The sequence below is a fragment of the Oncorhynchus kisutch genome, linkage group LG4, assembly GCF_002021735.2.
Source record: "Oncorhynchus kisutch isolate 150728-3 linkage group LG4, Okis_V2, whole genome shotgun sequence".
NCBI classification, from domain to species: domain Eukaryota; kingdom Metazoa; phylum Chordata; class Actinopteri; order Salmoniformes; family Salmonidae; genus Oncorhynchus; species Oncorhynchus kisutch.
In genome coordinates this window covers 60,089,764-60,108,008 of record NC_034177.2, presented here as the reverse complement: position 1 = coordinate 60,108,008, position 18,245 = coordinate 60,089,764, and the positions used below count along the sequence as shown (strand labels likewise).

Genomic DNA, 18,245 nt, shown 5'->3' with positions numbered 1-18,245 from the left:
CTCAGAAGTCATGTCTTTATTCAAAGTCAATTATGTAAAGCAGAGTAGTTATGTACTGTACCAACATTTTCTTTATCATTTCATGCCAGGTGTCAATGTCCAATAATAACAATGCCAGCCTACCAGCTGGTTATATGTTCAACTGAAATCTATATATTTTTTCAATATTTATAGACTTTCCCTGACAATCATGGTTTTTGTGAACTATGGAGGTGGAGGGTACTGGATATTTGAACACGCGCCTTGGAATGGTTAGTATACAATTCTAACATACATCACCACACCATACACACCAAACTCTCTCCATGATCAATTCTACTGTAAATTCAGCCTCAAACCAACAAGGAGGGCAATGGTGTAATTTCTTATCTAGGCCATCAAGGACCCTCCCAATGGATCAATAACACTAACAACCTAGGGGAAGATGAGGAGGGAGGGTTGCATGTTAAATCTTAATGGAGACTATTACCAAGTGCATCTCCAACAGTATTTAAAGGCAAACTCAATTTAAACTTCATAATAGCCCCTTCATCACATCGGCTGAATCGTATAGAGTCCAATGGAAAGTTGATGGATTTTCATATAACTACGTGGCTCCGTCATGGAGGTTTGGACGTTTATAAATCACTCAGTCTGAAAGTCCAACTATAAAAGCAACAAAAAAAACGACTTCAGGGGCATTGAATAAATTATTATTAATCAAACGGCCAGGCTGTTTTGGAGTGGAGCCCAGTTTGTATTGCTAGTCTTGATTATCTGGACAGAAAACCGAGAACTATAGATATTTAGTAGCGTAGTGGGTATACTGTAGGTTTTGTTTCTCACAGTTTCTCTGACTGAATGGCTACATTTAATCATGCACTTTATGACAGTATGAATATGGTCTGTCTGTGTCTGTCTGCTTGGTCTATCCATCTGTATTGATCCGTGTGACCTATAAGCATGTCTCTTTGTTCCAGGTCTTACTGTGGCTGATCTTGTGATGCCTTGGTGGGTTTTACTGCAACGACTGTCATGATCACTGTAGAATTATTACAGGCACGAGCAGAGGACGCTCTAACACACGCTTCGAGCTAATTATGGTCCTACGTTGCGAACATGGCCAAGTAGTTCACACCGATCACGCAATCTCTGATTAGCACTGCACAGTAACTAACACCACAATGACGCGTGTTGCGTTACCTTTTGTTTCCACCAATTTGATAACTCATTGACAGTGTGTGGTTAGGACTCTTTTGCTCAGACATACAGACACTTGTTTAAGACTGAACATGATTGAATCTTATGCACTAAATTGTTTAGTCCCAAATGTTTATTGAACATAGAAGGGTATTGTGCAGTGATGACGCGATTAGTATCAGGGCGTCATAGTTAGGAACTTTACATGGGTGGTGTGTATCACTGTAACAGTATAGTCTATCTACAGTGGGGCACAAAAGTATTTAGTCAGCCACCAATTGTGCAAGTTCTCCCACTTAAAAAGATGAGAGAGGCCTGTAATTGTCATCATAGGTACACTTCAACTATGTCAGACAAAATGAGGAAAAAAATCCAGAAAATCGCATTGTAGGATTTGTAATGAATTTATTTGCAAATTATGGTGGAAAATAAGTATTTGGTCAATAATAAAAGCTTATCTCAATACTTTGTTATATACCCTTTGTTGGCAATGACAGAGGTCAAACGTTTTCTGTAAGTCTTCACAAGGTTTTCACACACTGTTGCTGGTATTTTAGCCCATTCCTCCATGCAGATCTTCTCTAGAGCAGTGATGTTTTGGGGCTGTTGCTGGGCAACACGGACTTTCAACTCCCTCCAAAGATTTTCTATGGGGTTGAGATCTGGAGACTGGCTAGGCCACTCCAAGGCCTTGAAATGCTTCTTACGAAGCTACTCCTTCGTTGCCCGGACGGTGTGTTTGGGATCATTGTATCTGCAGGTTATTCACTAGGTCCCCCCGTGTGGTTCTGGGATTTTTGCTCACCGTTCTTGTGATCATTTTGACCCCACGGGGGGAGATCTTGTGTGGAGCCCCAGATTGAGGGAGATTATCAGTGGTCTTGTATGTCTTCCATTTCCTAATAATTGCTCCCACAGTTGATTTCTTCAAACCAAGCTGCTTAATTATTGCAGATTCAGTCTTCCCAGCCTGGTGCAGGTCTACAATTTTGTTTGACAGCTCTTTGACAGCTCTTTGGTCTTGGCCATAGTGGAGTTTGGAGTGTGACTGTTTGAGATTGTGGACAGGTGTGTTTTATAGTGATAACAAGTTCAAACAGGTGCCATTAATACAGGTAACGAGTGGAGGACAGGGGAGCCTCTTAAGAAGAAGGTACAGGTCTGTGAGAGCCAGAAGTCTTGCCAGAAACTTATTTTACACCATAATTTGCCAATAAATTCATAAAAAATCCTACAATGTGATTTTCTGGATTTTTTTCTCTCATTTTGAATGTCATAGTTGAAGTGTACCTATGATGAAAATTACAGGCCTCTCTCATCTTTTTAAGTGGGAGAACTTGCACAATTGGTGGCTGACTAAATACTTTTTTGCCCCACTGTATATAAGTTATCCGGAAATGGCATTAGACCCTTTGACCAGCAAGATTATCCTTTATCCTTCGGTATTGTAACTAATTAAAGTGATATTACACTCCAAAATCAAAGTTTGTCCAATTTTTATTTTATTTTTTTACCTCAAAATTATTTTGTAGATTCAGCTATAAGCCACAATCCAAAATGAATGGACAAGATAAGCATCATGTAATTTCTAGACTTGCGGTGCTTATCTTATACATTCCTTTGGGGTTGAAGCACAGCTGGACAAACAGTCGAAGGTGTGGGACATAGATGTATCTTGATATTAGAGTGCTTTTGAGGTAGGACAACATCTGCCAAACTTTGATCTTCGAGTGCAATGTCCCTTTAATTGAGTTGTCTCTGAGTACTGTAATGTTTCACTGTGTGTGTCATTCAGGTTTGTGTTCATCATTGGGACGTCTGTAGTATTGGCCTTCACCTCCATGCAGAAAAGGGGAGTTAGCCGTCGGCAGCTAATACGCAAGCTAACATGGAGAACTGTGGTCCTCATCCTTATCGGCTTTTGTTTCATGAACTACTCTCCAAAGGATGGATTATGTAGGTACACACTTTTTTTACAAAAAATGTTTGATTTACCAAGGAACGTTGTGAACCCTAAATCATAACCATGCATGCACCAGAAACATATGGGAGTAATGAAACATCCAATAAGTAATTAAAGTTATAAAACTCTTGCTATTGAAGCAGTTCAGGAGCTGAATCTGTAGCAAGTCATTACAAACATTCCCCACCAGTATCTTCCTGGAAAACTATTGTTTAGATACCATTAGATACACTACATGACCAAAAGTGTGTGGACACCTGCTCGTCGAACATCTTATTCCAAAATCATGAGCATTAATATGGAGTTGGTCCCACCTTTGCTACATCCACTAGATGTTGGAACATTGCTGCAGGGACTTGCTTCCATTCAGCCACAAGAGTATTAGTGAGGTCGGGGCACTGATGCTGGGCGATTAAGCCTGGCTCGCAGTCTGCGTTCCAATTCATCCCAAAGGTGTTCAACGGGGTTCAGGTCAGGGCTCTGGTTAGGCCAGTCCAGTTCTTCCACACAGATGTCGACAAACCATTTCTGTAGCATTGTCATGCTGAAACAGGAAAGGGCAGTCCCCAAACTGTTGCCACAAAGTTTGAAGCACAGAATAGTCTAGAATGTCATTGTATGCTGTAGCGTTAAGATTTCCCTTCACTGGAACTAAGGAGCCTGAACCATGAAAAACAGCCCCAGACCATTATTCATCCTCCACCAAACTTTACAGTTGGCACTAAGCATTGGGGCAGATAGCGTTCTCCTGACGTCCGCCAAAGCCAGATTTCGTCCGTCGGGCTGCCAGACGGTGAAGCGGGATTCATCAAGTGGAGGCTGCTGTGGAGAGGACGGCTCATAATAATGGCTGGAATGGAGTAAATGGAATGGCATCAAACACATGGAAACCATGTGTGTTGATGTATTCCACTCCATGAGCCCATTCTCCCTATTTAAGGTGCCACCAACATCCTGTGGATTCATCACTCCAGAGAATACATTTGCACTGCTCCAGAGTCCATGTGGATGTCGATTAAGGCAGCCCCCTGCATCTGTCTTATTCAGAAATGTTTGGTTAAATGCGGAAGCCACATTTCAGTTGAAGGCATTCAGTTGTACAACTGACGAGGTATCCCCCTTTCCCTTCCAATGCCGGGAAGCTTTATACCACTCCAGCCAATGCTTGGCATTGTGTATGGTGATCTTAGGCTTGTGTGTGGCTACTCTGCCATTGAAACCCATTTCATGAAGCACCTGACAAAAAGTTATTGTGTTTCCAGAGGCAGTTTGGAACTCTATAGTGAGTTCAGATGAGGACAAATTATTTTTATGCGCTGCGAGCTTTAGCACTTAGCGGTCCCGTTCTGTGAACTTGTGTGGCTCTGGCAGGGCAAACATTTGATGAACTGACATGTTGGAAAGGTGGCATCCTATGACGGTGCCATGTTGAAAGTCATTGAGCTCTTCAGTAAGGCTATTCTACCGCCAATGTTTGTCTATGGAGATTGCATGGCAGTGTGCTTGATTTTATACACCGATCAGCAGCCGGTGTGACTGAAATAGCATAATCCACTAATTTGAAGGGGTGTCCACATACTTTTGTATACATATAGTGTATCTTCATTTCAAACTGTGGAGTTCAATGTTTCCTAGTGTAACAACTCTTGTCAGAAGGAGTGGACCAAAGCGCAGCGTGGAAAGTGTTCATGATTTTTATTTGCAAATAACACAAACAAAATAACAAAACGAACGTGAACAGTTCTGTCAGTTACAGACACTGAACAAGACCCCACAAAACCCAAAAGAAAAATTACAACTTATATATGATCCCCAATCAGAGACAACGATAAACAGCTGCCTCTGATTGGGAACCACACTCTGCAAAAAACTAAGAAATAGAAAACATAGACTTTCCCACCCGAGTCACAACCTGACCTAACCAAACATAGAGAATAATAAGGATCTCTAAGGTCAGGGCGTGACACCTAGATCTTGTTCTTGGTCGCCATGCTAAATTCTGGAACAATTGCAATGTTTTTCTTATGTAAAGCCCCTGTTGGATTATGATTATGAAGTCTGACAGCATAGGGTAGCGGGCAGCGGCTGGCTGCCAGAGACGTGACAGGGTTAAATGAGGAAAGCTGTCGGGACAATGTGGAGTTATTACTGTCCACGAGGGTCAGAACGGGCGCCCTTCACACATTAGCTAACCCTGGCGCTAATGGACTTTCCTGGGTGGATGTCTCTGTAACCGGGTTAAAAAATATATATTGTTATTGCTCGCAGTGGGGAACACAGCATCAGGGGACATTTAACAAAAACAGGATTTGAGCAAAAACAACCAGTGTTGCTGTAATGGACATTTTCAACAGATAGTGTTACATGGTGCCAGCTGTAGACTATAGATGCCATGTAGTGTAAAACCTCTCATAACAAGATCATGAGTTTTACCATCCACCACTGTAGACAGTGTTGTTTTGCCGCTGTCTCTCTCCACCCTCACCATGATGCCCTTGTCATGTCTAACCCTGGGTTTTATCTAATAAGGAAATGGAGGTGCTTCGATTCGTTCAATATGCATACTGCTCTTGTGGTCACATGAACACCTTTGATGTGTTTTTACCCATTCAAAATGACCAGCCGCTGGTTAAAATGGGAAGGTTAGCTTTACTGCCGATATACAGGTTGGTTTCAGTTTTTGGAGTGCAAGTCAGCTTTAGCTGTTATGAGGCGATTGCATGTACACTAATAGCCTAACTTATTGCGGGGTTTGGATACATTTCCTGTATTCAACTTTGATTCAAGTCTCACTCCATAAAATGTCCTTCCATTTAATTCTTCATCACTATGCTTTATTTGATTCAGGAACCCATTTATTTCCACTTTGCAATAATTCGCCACTTCCAACCAGGAAAATTCTCTGAGTTTTAGAATTTTCATCTTTAACAAGCTTATACTCAGAGTATATTGATTAAAGCCATTTGAGGGCTCCTGAGTGGCGCAGCGGTCTAAGGCCCTGCATCTCAGTGCTAGAGGCGTCCCTCCTGACCCTGGTTCGATTCCAGGCTGTATCACAACCGGCCGTGATTGGGAGTCCCAATTCCTTTTTCCCATATTATAATATCATACTTTTCCCATCTCAATTTCTACCATGGTTATGCATAAGCATTTCACATTTCTTCTGTAAGAAACATTTCAATTTACCCTTATCCATATAGGCCAATTCCCACAAGTGTAACGGGTTAATACTGATGCATGACTCAAAGACCATGCAGTAGCCATAATGATTAACTTCAAAGTAACTTTTGTGGATGTTTCATGCTTGCATATTGAACTTGATAATGATGAGTGTTGTGAGAGATAGCAGAGACAAGAGACCAAATCATAGGAGTGTAACCTACGGACTTAACAAACATGTTATTAGTCACCCAAAGCGCTTCCTCTTTTCCTGTGGAAAAATACATTTCCGCTTCTTATTTGATTTGTCCAGATCAATGATTGGGATTATATATTTTTGGAATGATCTTTGTGCCACAAAGAGATTTTCTATTAACTAATGTGGAGATTACCATCAATATCCGAACTGAAGGCCATTCATGTCCTCCCCGATTTGCCTGGGCCTGGAGATAACTGGGAATCTTTGATGAGCCTTCCACCTCCCGGACATGCACCTCAACATCCGAAGACACCCATTTCCACCCATATCCTCCCTCATGGAACAGAATTATTGTGGTCGCCCAGCTGTCAATGGTTGATACTATTCCTTTCCTGTGCAAATAGTAGCTTAAGTCATCAGAAATAGTTATGCACCGTTTCAAGAATGTCTGTATTTCATTTTGTTATTGCGTCAATGCTCAGTGTATAGCCTATTTATCCAGTGTAAAAGTATAACTCCAGACATTTTTGCTTTTCTACTGTACATGTATTTGTTGCAGTTCTTGTTGCAGGCTTATGAGGATATGACAAAGTCACAGCCCAGAATATAGCCATTTCTCTGTGTTGGCGACACTGGCTGTATTACAGTGTTCTGGTCAGTGTTCTAGTCTATGATCACAGGTCTGTGTGAAGAGTCATTCTCTGTGTTACAGTATCTTGGTCTTGGCTGAGAATCCCTGGAGTCCTCCAGCGTCTGGGATTCACCTACTTCATACTGTCTCTGATGCAGACTTTCTGTGGCATGAGAGAGATCCCACTGAGCAGGGTGAGACTCGGACTTTGTCAAGTTTGTTTTCATCAGTTATTACACTCTGGAAAGCAACCGTATAAGACCATAGAAAGTGTAGGTGGTTGCTACACGCAGGTTTTTGCTTTATGTAACACTTGGCAAGCTAGGGTGCTATTCCCTAAAATGCCATCCTGCCGACTACGCCAAGTGTAATGTGGCAATTACATGAATTTTGCCTGGTCTTACTGTAGGATCGCTGGTGGGACCCTGTCCAGGATGTGGTCTTGTATTGGCCAGAGTGGATCTTCATTATTCTCCTGGAGACATTATGGCTGTGTCTCACCTTTCTATTGCCTGTGCCTAACTGTCCCACGTAAGTCAAATGCCTGAATACACACACTAAAAAGGTTTTTCAGTTTATCATGTGATTATCATTATAAAGACCTTGATAGATTATCACTATGTGATATACCAAATCCAATAAACAATTATCTCTACAATATACAGTAACTACATTATGGTGTCCAGATTATGACAAAGTCACACATCCATGGGATTTGGATGGGTGACTGTCCTAATATGGAGACCTTATAAATAATTTTTAAGCCAAGGAGTGATGACAATGAATACAATTATTTTCAATATTTATATGTGCTATGGTGATGTGATATTTGGACCAGTAAACTGGGGTGATGCTGTGGCTGTGGTTGTGTCTGTGGCTTTAACTGGGCAGGTGTTAGTGTGCACTGTGCAGCATGTGTTGTGCTAGCTAGCTGGTGTTATAAGTCACTGTGATTTAAGGGTCTGTGGTTGTTGCTTCAGAGGGGATAATTAGCCAATCTCAGTCTGTCATGTACATTTAGACCAAGGCAGAGGATCCATCTTCCTCACTCTCCTTCCTCCCTGTCTCTGTCCTCTCTGTGCTCCACTTCTATTCCTCCTTTTCAGTTTTTCTGTGCTCCTCTCTCCTCTGTGCTTGACCCTGCCTGGCATTGTTGTGCCTCCCAAGGCAGCTGAGTATGTTTGACTAAATGTGGATTATGAAAATCATTTTTACTATTGTCCTTGTCTCTCATCAACATACACTGTACAATATGTGTGTTGTGAATAGATGTACAGTACCAGTCAAATGTCTGGACACACTAAGGTTTATTTTTTTATTTTTTTAACTATTTTCTACATTGTAGAATAATAGTGAAGACATCAAAACTATGAAATAACACATGGAATCATGTAGTAACCCAAAAAGTGTTAAACAAATTCTTCAACGTAGCGACCTTTTTCCTTTGACAGCTTTGCAAACTCTTGGCATTCTCTCAACCAGCTTCACTTGGAATGCTTTTCCATCAGTCTTGAAGGAGTTCCCACAAATGCTGAGCACTTGTTAGCTGCTTTTCCTTCACTCTGTGGTCCAACTCATCCAAAACCATCTCCATTGGGTTGAGGTCAGGTGATTGTGGAGGTCAGGTCATCTGATGCAGCACTCCATCACTCTCCTTCTTGGTGAAATAGCCCTTACACAGCCTAGAGGTGTGTTTTGGGTCATTGTCCTGGTGAAAAACAAATCATAGTCCCCCTAAGTGCAAACCAGATGGGTTGGCGGTTTGTTGCAGAATGCTGTGGTAGTTTTGATGTCTTCACTATTGTTCTACAATGTAGAAAATAGTACAAATAAATAAAAGCCCTTCAATGAGTAGGTGTGTCTAAACTTTTGACTTGTACTATAGATGTAGAAGTCTGATCTAGGATTTTGTTTCCAAAAGAGGTTATTTAGGGGCAGGTGGGATTGGGGATAATGGCCTTTATCCCAACTGTACTGGGGGAGCAGCTGGGTACATTGACAAGTGGTTATTGGGAGATAACATCTACCATTGGCCAACATGCAAGGTAAGGAGTATTACAGTTTTCTCTCTTCTATTTTTTATATAATATTTAAGATTTGAACACTTTTTAGGTCAGCAAATGATAAGAAGATCAACTTAACATAGGGAATCTAATGGCAAGCACATTGTTACAAAACAAATACAAAAAAATGTTTTCACATTCGTGAAATTGTCTTTACATTAACCTGCTAACATGGGAAATGGCTTGTTAGTTCTTCTCATGTTGTGTTTTTCAGGCAATGTATCGTACTACCCAGCCCTTTGACCCAGAGGGGGTTCTGGGTACTATCAACTCCATTGTCATGGGATTCATGGGGATGCAAGTAAGCAGTCCTCAAGTTTTTGACCCAATATTTTTGTACCGTTTTTACCAGATATGTACCTCAGTCGTAACTTTTTTTTAAAGGCCAAAGGTTTAAGGCCCTCTTACGCATGTGTTTTCACGATATTTCAAAACTTGAATAACAAAGGTCATGTATGGATATTTCATTCCTTTTTTCATTTGTCTTTCAATTTTTTTAATGATTTGTCCCTGCATCATAACACTAAGGTTGAATCAGTAGTCTACTAAAATGGAGGTTGTCTCAGGGACATTTTCCCGCCTCATGTCTGCACAGCTGCTTTCTGTTATTGACACAGAATGTCGTCCGAAGGTGAGGACAGAGTTTGGGGGTCTTTAGGGTGGGAGCCTTTGAAACAACTCTTGCACTTTGATGGCGACAACGTCGTGTTAAACCGTTTTCTCAGTGGGAAGTTGCCATGCGAAAGCAGCCGCATAGCGCAATTCCCTGTGGGCGGTTAGCGCTGAGCCCTTCAGTCAGCGAGTCTTAGACGACACGCCAGGTGTCCACTCCCCTCGCCTGTGTTTGCCCATGCTAATGTCCTCAGCTGAGACATATTCATCATCACCAAATTAATCAGAGAGCGCCAGTGACTTACACGCCACATCTGGCACCAAAGGGATATGAGAAATATGACCGCAATACCAGAGGCACACAACAACCACATCCACTTTATGGGCCAATTTAGTTAACCGACTACATCTAACCTGTTTAAAGGATTTTCTCCTTCAAAGTATCAGTAATGATTAAATGACCTGTATTCCTTTATTTCCACAGGCGGGAAAAATTCTCATTTTTTACAGGAAAAAGGATGTCAGCGTCCTCTCCCGATTCCTAGTATGGGCCATCCTCCTGGTATGTACTGTAAAGCCTCCCACATCTGTTTAGGAATATTACTGGCATGTTTTAGTCTCTTTCTGCATTACTTTGGGATAAGTCAACACCACAGCCCATGATATATGTAATCATTTCCTTTCAAATAAAAATACCAAAGACCAAACAAGACTAAAACAAATACCTCTCCCCTGCAGTCTATTGGTGGTTATATCTTAGTTTATAAGGGAAGCCACATGACGATCTGGCACTATAAAGAAATGTAAGTCATTTGGCGTTTAACTTTTTAGTCACTAGTTAGTCGTAACAGCTCATTAGCAGTCTGTCTGTAGTAGGTATGAGATCTCTGTGTGTGTTAAAACAACACAACCATGTCTGTTTCCGGGCAGACACAAGTATCTTCTGTCTCAGGGGATAGTCTCTGTCTCTCATTGCTTGTGTGTCTCTCATTGCTTGTGTGTCTCTCATGTGTGAATTCAGAATTTACGAATCCTGGATATTAGTTACATTAAGCTCCGGCATCATGGCAAAGAGCTCATGTTCTCCTCTCTGTTTACTATGCTCTGTTGAAGTGTATGGTTGTACCCTACCCTGAGATTCAATTTACATTAGCAGATCCTGGTTTTATGCGACAGTATAAACCAGTATTCGTCACTACTGGTACTCAACAACTTTTGTCCCAGTCTAACCATAATATTGTTAGCTAACATCTGATTAGAAAAATATACCAGTCATCATAAACCAAGATAAGCTGGATCCATTGTTTGAGTGCTGAGCTGGAACAAACTCCTATACGCTTCGGGTCCTCCAGGACCAGAAGTGAAGTAGACCGGTGGTATTGATGTAAAGATTAGTCATTATGAAACCATTGTGATTCTTACATACATTGACGGGTAATGTTACTGTTTTGGTGGGATAGTGCTGTGTGTGGGTGGTCTCAAAATAAGAAAGGGATACAAGCTGGCCACTATTTCATTTGGGGGGGGGGGGACTTTATCCCGTGGGGGAAACGGTAAGTGTTATGTGAAATGTCGACCACTCTTTTCATCTGTTTGACCCTCCACTCAAACGAGATCCCATGTAGTGATTTTACGTTTAGCCTAATCATATGGACTATGTTAATTATTTCAAGAATGGGGGGGGGGGGACAATGCATGATGCAGAGCTGGCAGAATTACACGGCCTTGGCTGTAGTTAGAGGTTCCATGTTATGGTGGAAGGGAAGGGATCTTGAGTTCCAGGACCCGGTGACCAGGGGTGGTGATGGAGAGGTTTTAGCTGTATCAGAAACCCTTTGAAGTCTCAACAAGGCAAGGAAAAACAAGGAACCAAACAGACTCCGGGTGGGAATATCTTGAGGCCGCTATAAACACTGTAAAATGGAGGAGGCTATTTGCCTTGTTTTAGAGTTTTATTAAGTCTTATTGTAAGTATTCAAATTTGCATAGGTTTGATATTCCATTATATCATAAATGAATTATCCTTTGATGTAGATAATTATATTTGATTTCGTAGATTATGTTAACATGAAGCAATTATTTTGATAATTATTGAGAACAAAACAGACCCCAATTTCAGGTACAAACATACCTTTTTAAAGCAGATTGTATGATGGGATTCAGATGCACCACCCTATAAAAGGGGGAATGTATTTGTGTGTTCTGTGAAGCAGTTCAACATCATCAGAGGCCCCATCAGAGGCATTTAAATGTTATCTTCAACTCCTATGACAAATCTGTCCATTATGTTTCTTGGGTTGAATCTTATTGACTGTTATTATAGGGCGAGTAGCTTGGGGAGCCAAAATAAATTAGATCCATTTTGTACTTCCCAGAGGCGCAGGGTGATAAAGTAAGCCACCTTCATGTAAAAACATTACTGGCCAATGTTTTCTCTATTTTGATATTTCTGTCATAGAATTTACCACTAGCAGCCATAACAATATTACAATACTCTGTACTGTATGTTATTGTTATGTTGGAGGTGTCCTATCGAATAGGCAGATATATAATATGTTGTCTTCAAAAGCTGTTTGCAGAAATAGTGATTCAAATAAGACACAGCCAATGGCAGTTGGAAGCACAGCATCGATCTGTTTTCTCATGTCAAAGAAGCTGAGGGTGTAATGCTTGTTCTGTAGAGGTGTCTTTTCTGACTTTTTCTCTGGGTATCTCTGAGACACAAACATGCTACAAACTAAGTCATTGCAGTAAGGAATTCTTTCGAAATAATATTTTTTTTAAATGGAAAATTAACAAACGTACAGAAAGATCAGTGCGAAGGCCAAATTAAAGAGGAAGAACTTTTTTGAGGCTATTAAATCTTTTCAGTCTGGAAATGATGGTGGCATACCGGTAGAGGTATATCAAGCCTTTTTTGAAATACTAAAAGCTCCATTGTTAGATTGTTTTAACTACTCCTATAGAAATGGTAGTCTGTCAGGTACTCAGCAGGAAGGTCTGATTTCTCTATTATTAAAACAAGACCCAGATGGCAAATATAAAGACCCAGTCTATATCAAAAACTGGAGGCCCCTTACACTTCAATGTTGTGATGCAAAAATACTACCAAAATGCATAGCACTCAGAATTAACAAGGTTTTAGGAGGTATTGTTCATTCTGATCAGACAGGTTTTTTACATGGACAATACATTGGAGATAATATACAACAACTACTAGAAATAATAGAACATCATGAAACATCTAAAAAGCCAGGCCTGGTATTTATAGCAGATTTTGAAAAGGCATTTGATGAAGTAATACTGTATTTGATTTATAAATGCCTGGATTTTTTTCAATTTCGGTGATTCTCTTATAAAATGGGTAAAAAAAAACAATGTATATCAACCCCAGGTGTACCTCTGAGAGTTTTGAATTGTCAAGAGGAGTCAAGAGGAGTTAAACAAGGGTGTCTGCTGTCACCATATCTATTCATTATGGCCATCTAAAAAAATATATATATTTTACCAAGCAAGTCAGTTAAGAACAAATTCTTATTTTCAATGATGGCCTAGGAACAGTGGGTTAACTGCCTGTTCAGGGGCAGAATGACAGATTTGTACCTTGTCAGCTCGGGGGTTTGAACTTGCAACCTTCTGGTTACTAGTCCAACGCTCTAACCACTAGGCTACCCTGCCGCCCTAATGCTAGCTATTAAAATCAGATCCAACAACAACATTATAGGATTAGAAATCAAAAGGTGTCCATGTATGCCGATGACTCAAGTTTTATATTAAGTCCGCAAGCTAGATCACTGCAACGTCTCATTTTGAGTGGGTTGAGATTATTAAATATAAAAGCACTAAACCTCTCTCTAAAAGCTTCACTTATTCAAAAGTTTTCCTTGAACCCTAAATGGTTCTCAAGTAGATTACTAAGAAAAGCCCATCCATTGTTTAAAAATGACCTTTTTGCCTTTGTGCAAATTGCCATGTTTCCTTTTCGATTAATTGCAAAGTATCTCTCTTTTTCAAACAGGCATTACAGAGCTGGCTACAATTTCAATTTCACCCCCCTGAAAAGATAGAACAAATATTATGGCTGTACTCAAGTTTACTGGTTAATAAAATACCTGTATTTATGGGAAAGATGTTTGAAAAGGGTATTTGTTCTTAAATGATATTGTAAATTGGAATGGTAGAGTTATCAGAATTGTACGGGAAGGTCTGCTCAATCCAAGAGTACAACCAATTGATTACAGCATTACCCCAAAAATGGAGGAGGCAGGTGGCTGCTGGAGGAGGTAGGGAACTTGTCTGTCTGCCCAATATAAAGGATCAAAACTGGCAGATAAAAATAAAAATAGGAAAGTATACCAGTTTCATTTGAGGACCAGGATGTTGACAACTGTGCCATACAGATTGCAAAATAGTTGGGAAGAGATTTTTTATGTCCTGATTCCATGGTACAGGGTGTATGAGTTGATATATAAAACACCGCAAGATTCAAGACTTCGTGCTTTTCAGCTAAAATTATTATATAGAATTCCTGCCACCAACAAAATGTTGAATATTTGGGGCATAGAATCATCGAAGCTCTGCAGATCTTGCTGTGAGTAAACAGAAACAACAAACCATTTAGTTTGGTATTGCCCTCAGGTAGCCTGTTTCTGGTCTCAGGTTCAGGAATGGCTGAAAATGCATAGCATTGATCTAAAATTGACCCAAGAAATAGTACTGTTAGGAGATCTGGAGAGACCTGGTCAGTCAATTACTAATATACTAATACTCTTAGTAAAAGTATTTATCTTCAACTTGCAATCTGTGGATTCGATTAGATAGATTGAAATTGTACGTTAAACATCACAGCATAGTTGAAAGATATTTGTTGCATAGAAACCCGAAGAGGGTGGCCAGCAGAGATAGGTGGGATGGGCTGAGGGAAGCTGAGGGTTGGGATGTGGAATTGGAGACTAGTTGGAGTGGACTTCCTGTGCGGGAGATAGAATAATGGTTTTTGCATTGTTGTTTGCTGTTTTCTTCTGTCTTTTTTCTCTTTAGTTCATTCTCTTGGTTGTTGGTGCATTGGGGAGTTCTTAAGGGTGGAGAATGGAATTAATAGTATTTTTATTCTTGGGGTGGGGGGGGAGACTGTGGGAGGGGTCTTGAATGGTTGAGGGACAGCTATTGGCGAACTGTGGGGGGATCTTGGAGGGTTCGGGTTCATGTTTTTTGGCCTGGTGGGAGATCTGTCAACGTGCCCTTCAGCAGGGCATTGACCCTGGATGCTTCTGTGTGTCACTCTGAATGGAAGTCTGTTGGGTGACTGGTATGGTGTAGTTGTTGAGCGGTTTCACTGCAAGTATATTATACATTTTGGATATTCAATTAAAAATGTAAAATTAAATAAAAAGTCATTGCATTTTGGTTATGGGTTGATGATGAACTTTTTATTGGCATTCTAGCCCATTTTACTTACAGTCACATGGAACAGTGTTACGTGTCTTTCCCCACATGAATGGTGAAAAGAGTCAGACTGATTGACCAGCTCTTATTATTTACTTGTCTGATAAGATGTGACCTTCTCGGAGAGGTAAAGCTGTACTTCAGCAGCCTCTTGTATCAGAAATATGCTCTTGACATTGGTAGTTAGCCCTTCCTGGTAAGGAGCTAATTGATACAGCCAGCCAACAACAGATACTCACAGACCAGAGGCAGTTTTCTACACAGAATTCACTTCAGGCAGACCAGGGACAGTATTATACACAGATAACACAGTTGGTGGGCGAAACATTACGTTTTAACCTGAAAGTGAAATAAACTCCTGTGTTTTTCTTTTTTGAGCGAGAATTTTGCTTATTCTTTCTAATACACAGATTCAGCTACAGACACAGTTCACCGCTAGGAGGGACAGATGAGATGTTTCAATAGTGTTGTTGTGGCATGAATTCTCTGTCTGACTGAGGGTGCCTTGATATTCCGGGGCGGCCGTGCTTCCTCATTCCAATAAATAGCAGCCAGAGTTAATTCAAGCTCAACGATCAGGGCTGGGGAGTGAGAGATTGAAATTGAGCGATTGCCCCACATACCAGCCCACATTCTGCCTGCCTGCATAGCCTGGAGACTCAATCTAGCCACAGCCAGGCTATTTCCACACCATCGATTCTGTCATCCATACAAATGATGGATATCCACCTAACAAGCATGTTTAGGTTCGGATCTACAGGGTTTCTTAAAGGAATGCACAAGCACAACAAAAAAATTGAAATAAAGCTTAATTATTCATATAGGTAAATATATATATGATGCAATAAAGGTGTTTATTGATATTTGATATGCATATTTATTTATAAGAATTGGTAGACAGAAGCATTGTTCTTCTAGGCTACAAATGCTTTACCCTGAAACCCAGTACGAGCTGGGAGAGATTCAGCTATGGTAGAGGTGGATTTGAAGCGGTTGGCTTGCAGTTCTTTCGTGAGGAACCTTGTTGATCTGAGGCTCAGATAACCAGTTAATCTGACTGACTCGCTTGACTCTGTTGGCCCATGTTTTAGCAGACCCAATACTGCTGGCTTTATCGCCTGCATCGATTTGAAATCTGTTTCATTTCCACCCTCAGGGAATCTCAGCAGCCATCCTTTCTAAGTGCACGCGAGACGAAGGATTTATACCTGTCAATAAAAACCTTTGGTAAGTGAATCCTGACCCTCTAAATCCAGTCACTTTTCCACACAAAAGAAAGGATGAGTTTCCAGCAGGCACAAATCAAGGCCTGCTCAAACACGCGTTTACTTACCTCTAATGACAGATACGGCTGTAACTAATCACCCCGGCTGTCAGAGAGTGTGAGGCAAGCCGGGCGATACATCCTCCGACAAGATCACTCTTCTTTACAGGCAGGAGGAAAACAGGCTGTTTTATACTCCCTCCCTACCCCCCATCTTGGCAGGAAAACTGTCCCCTGGCCAGCTCTCTGTAAAAGGTTCTACCTGGAAACACAAAGGGTTTTCCTACAAGGAGAGCTGATGAACCCTTTATGGTTCTAGATAGCCCCTCCCTTTCTAAAAGTGTAGAGGGACAATATGGAGTTCAGGGGACAATATTAGCATGAAATTCACACACAACTCACACAGTGCTCACTGTATTCCCAAAGAGTATAAAAAGTAGGTGAATTCAATGTCTAGACTTTGCCATCGGATGCACAAATATTTGATGAACATTTCAATCACGGTAATGATTTTGCGTGAAATGTAGTATGATTACAGCCATATATGTTGCAGCTGACGTGTTTCTTCCACGCTCACCCTGCATGTAATATGAATATAAATGAGTTTAATGTCATGTCAGACAGAGTACCGTTTCATCTATGATATGTAAGCAGAATCTCCCATGATTCTCCCACACGAGCTTCTTCACTATAGCCAAGCTCGTCCTTAGCCATTATACCTGCCCTGGTTTTATAGGCAGTCCATCATGCTCAGGTTTTTGAGCTGTTGAGTATGAGTCCCTGCCCGGAATGTCTGAAAGAAATTAACTCCCGGCCTTAGTCTTTTTTGACCCTCCTTCAGATGAGATAAAAGATGCCTGCTGCTGCAATGATCTGGGAGGTGGCCGTTTTACATTAGATCGAAACATTCTTGCACTTTGGAACAGACGGGGACGTGACTCGCCGGCATGGCTCCATGGGTCGCGAGCCAAGGATCCAGCAAATGACGCTAATACATCGTACTAGCCTACCATACTGTACTGTACTGTAGCTTAGCATCAGCAGCCAAATCTATTCCGCATTTATATGGCTACGCTTTGTACTGGTCATCCAAACTCTTAATCACAAGTGCCAAGCTTCCCCATGGAAAAGTGTACACGCAGTGCACTCCTCATACAGATGTAAAAAACAGAACAGTGCGTACATAACAGAGTGAATTTTATTTCAAGAGAAGCCAAGAATTAGAATGACTATCTATTTGTGCACTATGCAGCATACAGTAGATAGAGTCAGGTGCAACTTTTACAGCTGTATAGCTTGTACAATAAAGTGTATATGTGTTGTGCGTTCAAATACTGTAGGTCTCTGTCGTATATCACCTGTATGGGCTGCTTCTCTTTCCTCCTGCTGGGAGTCATGTATTTCGTCATGGACATTAAGGGCTGGTGGGGCGGCCAACCCTTCATTTACCCAGGTAAGTACACAAGGAAGATGGCACAGGGGTACATTGCTAAGACATCAAGGAACAAGGCAATGTGTTACAATCCAGCGGGAAAAACTGGTCAAAACCGGTTGAAATTATGTTACCATAATGATGTAATTTCAAGCAGTTTGTGATGATGTCATTTCAACCTGTTTTTCGCGCTGGGAATGAATGACAACTTTCCTAATGGGAATAAGTTGCTTGAAATGCTCCCTGATTCATGCAAGCACTTTTGATAACCATGCCTTTGTTTTTGGATACCTTGACT

At 41.0% G+C, this 18,245-nt stretch overlaps 1 protein-coding gene across 2 annotated transcripts in view; it reads left to right on the top strand.

The window, feature by feature from the left end:
- si:dkey-192p21.6 (heparan-alpha-glucosaminide N-acetyltransferase) overlaps positions 1-18,245 on the top strand; it is a 40,503-nt gene that overhangs the window by 20,225 nt on the left and 2,033 nt on the right. For both annotated transcript variants that reach the window (XM_020481476.2, XM_031823340.1), the window contains 10 exons: positions 175-251; positions 960-990; positions 2,975-3,135; positions 7,213-7,325; positions 7,541-7,662; positions 9,053-9,176; positions 9,409-9,495; positions 10,291-10,368; positions 16,408-16,478; positions 17,856-17,968. In XM_020481476.2, coding sequence (XP_020337065.1) covers positions 175-251; positions 960-990; positions 2,975-3,135; positions 7,213-7,325; positions 7,541-7,662; positions 9,053-9,176; positions 9,409-9,495; positions 10,291-10,368; positions 16,408-16,478; positions 17,856-17,968 — 977 coding nt within the window. The remainder of the gene's footprint in view (positions 1-174; positions 252-959; positions 991-2,974; positions 3,136-7,212; positions 7,326-7,540; positions 7,663-9,052; positions 9,177-9,408; positions 9,496-10,290; positions 10,369-16,407; positions 16,479-17,855; positions 17,969-18,245) is intronic.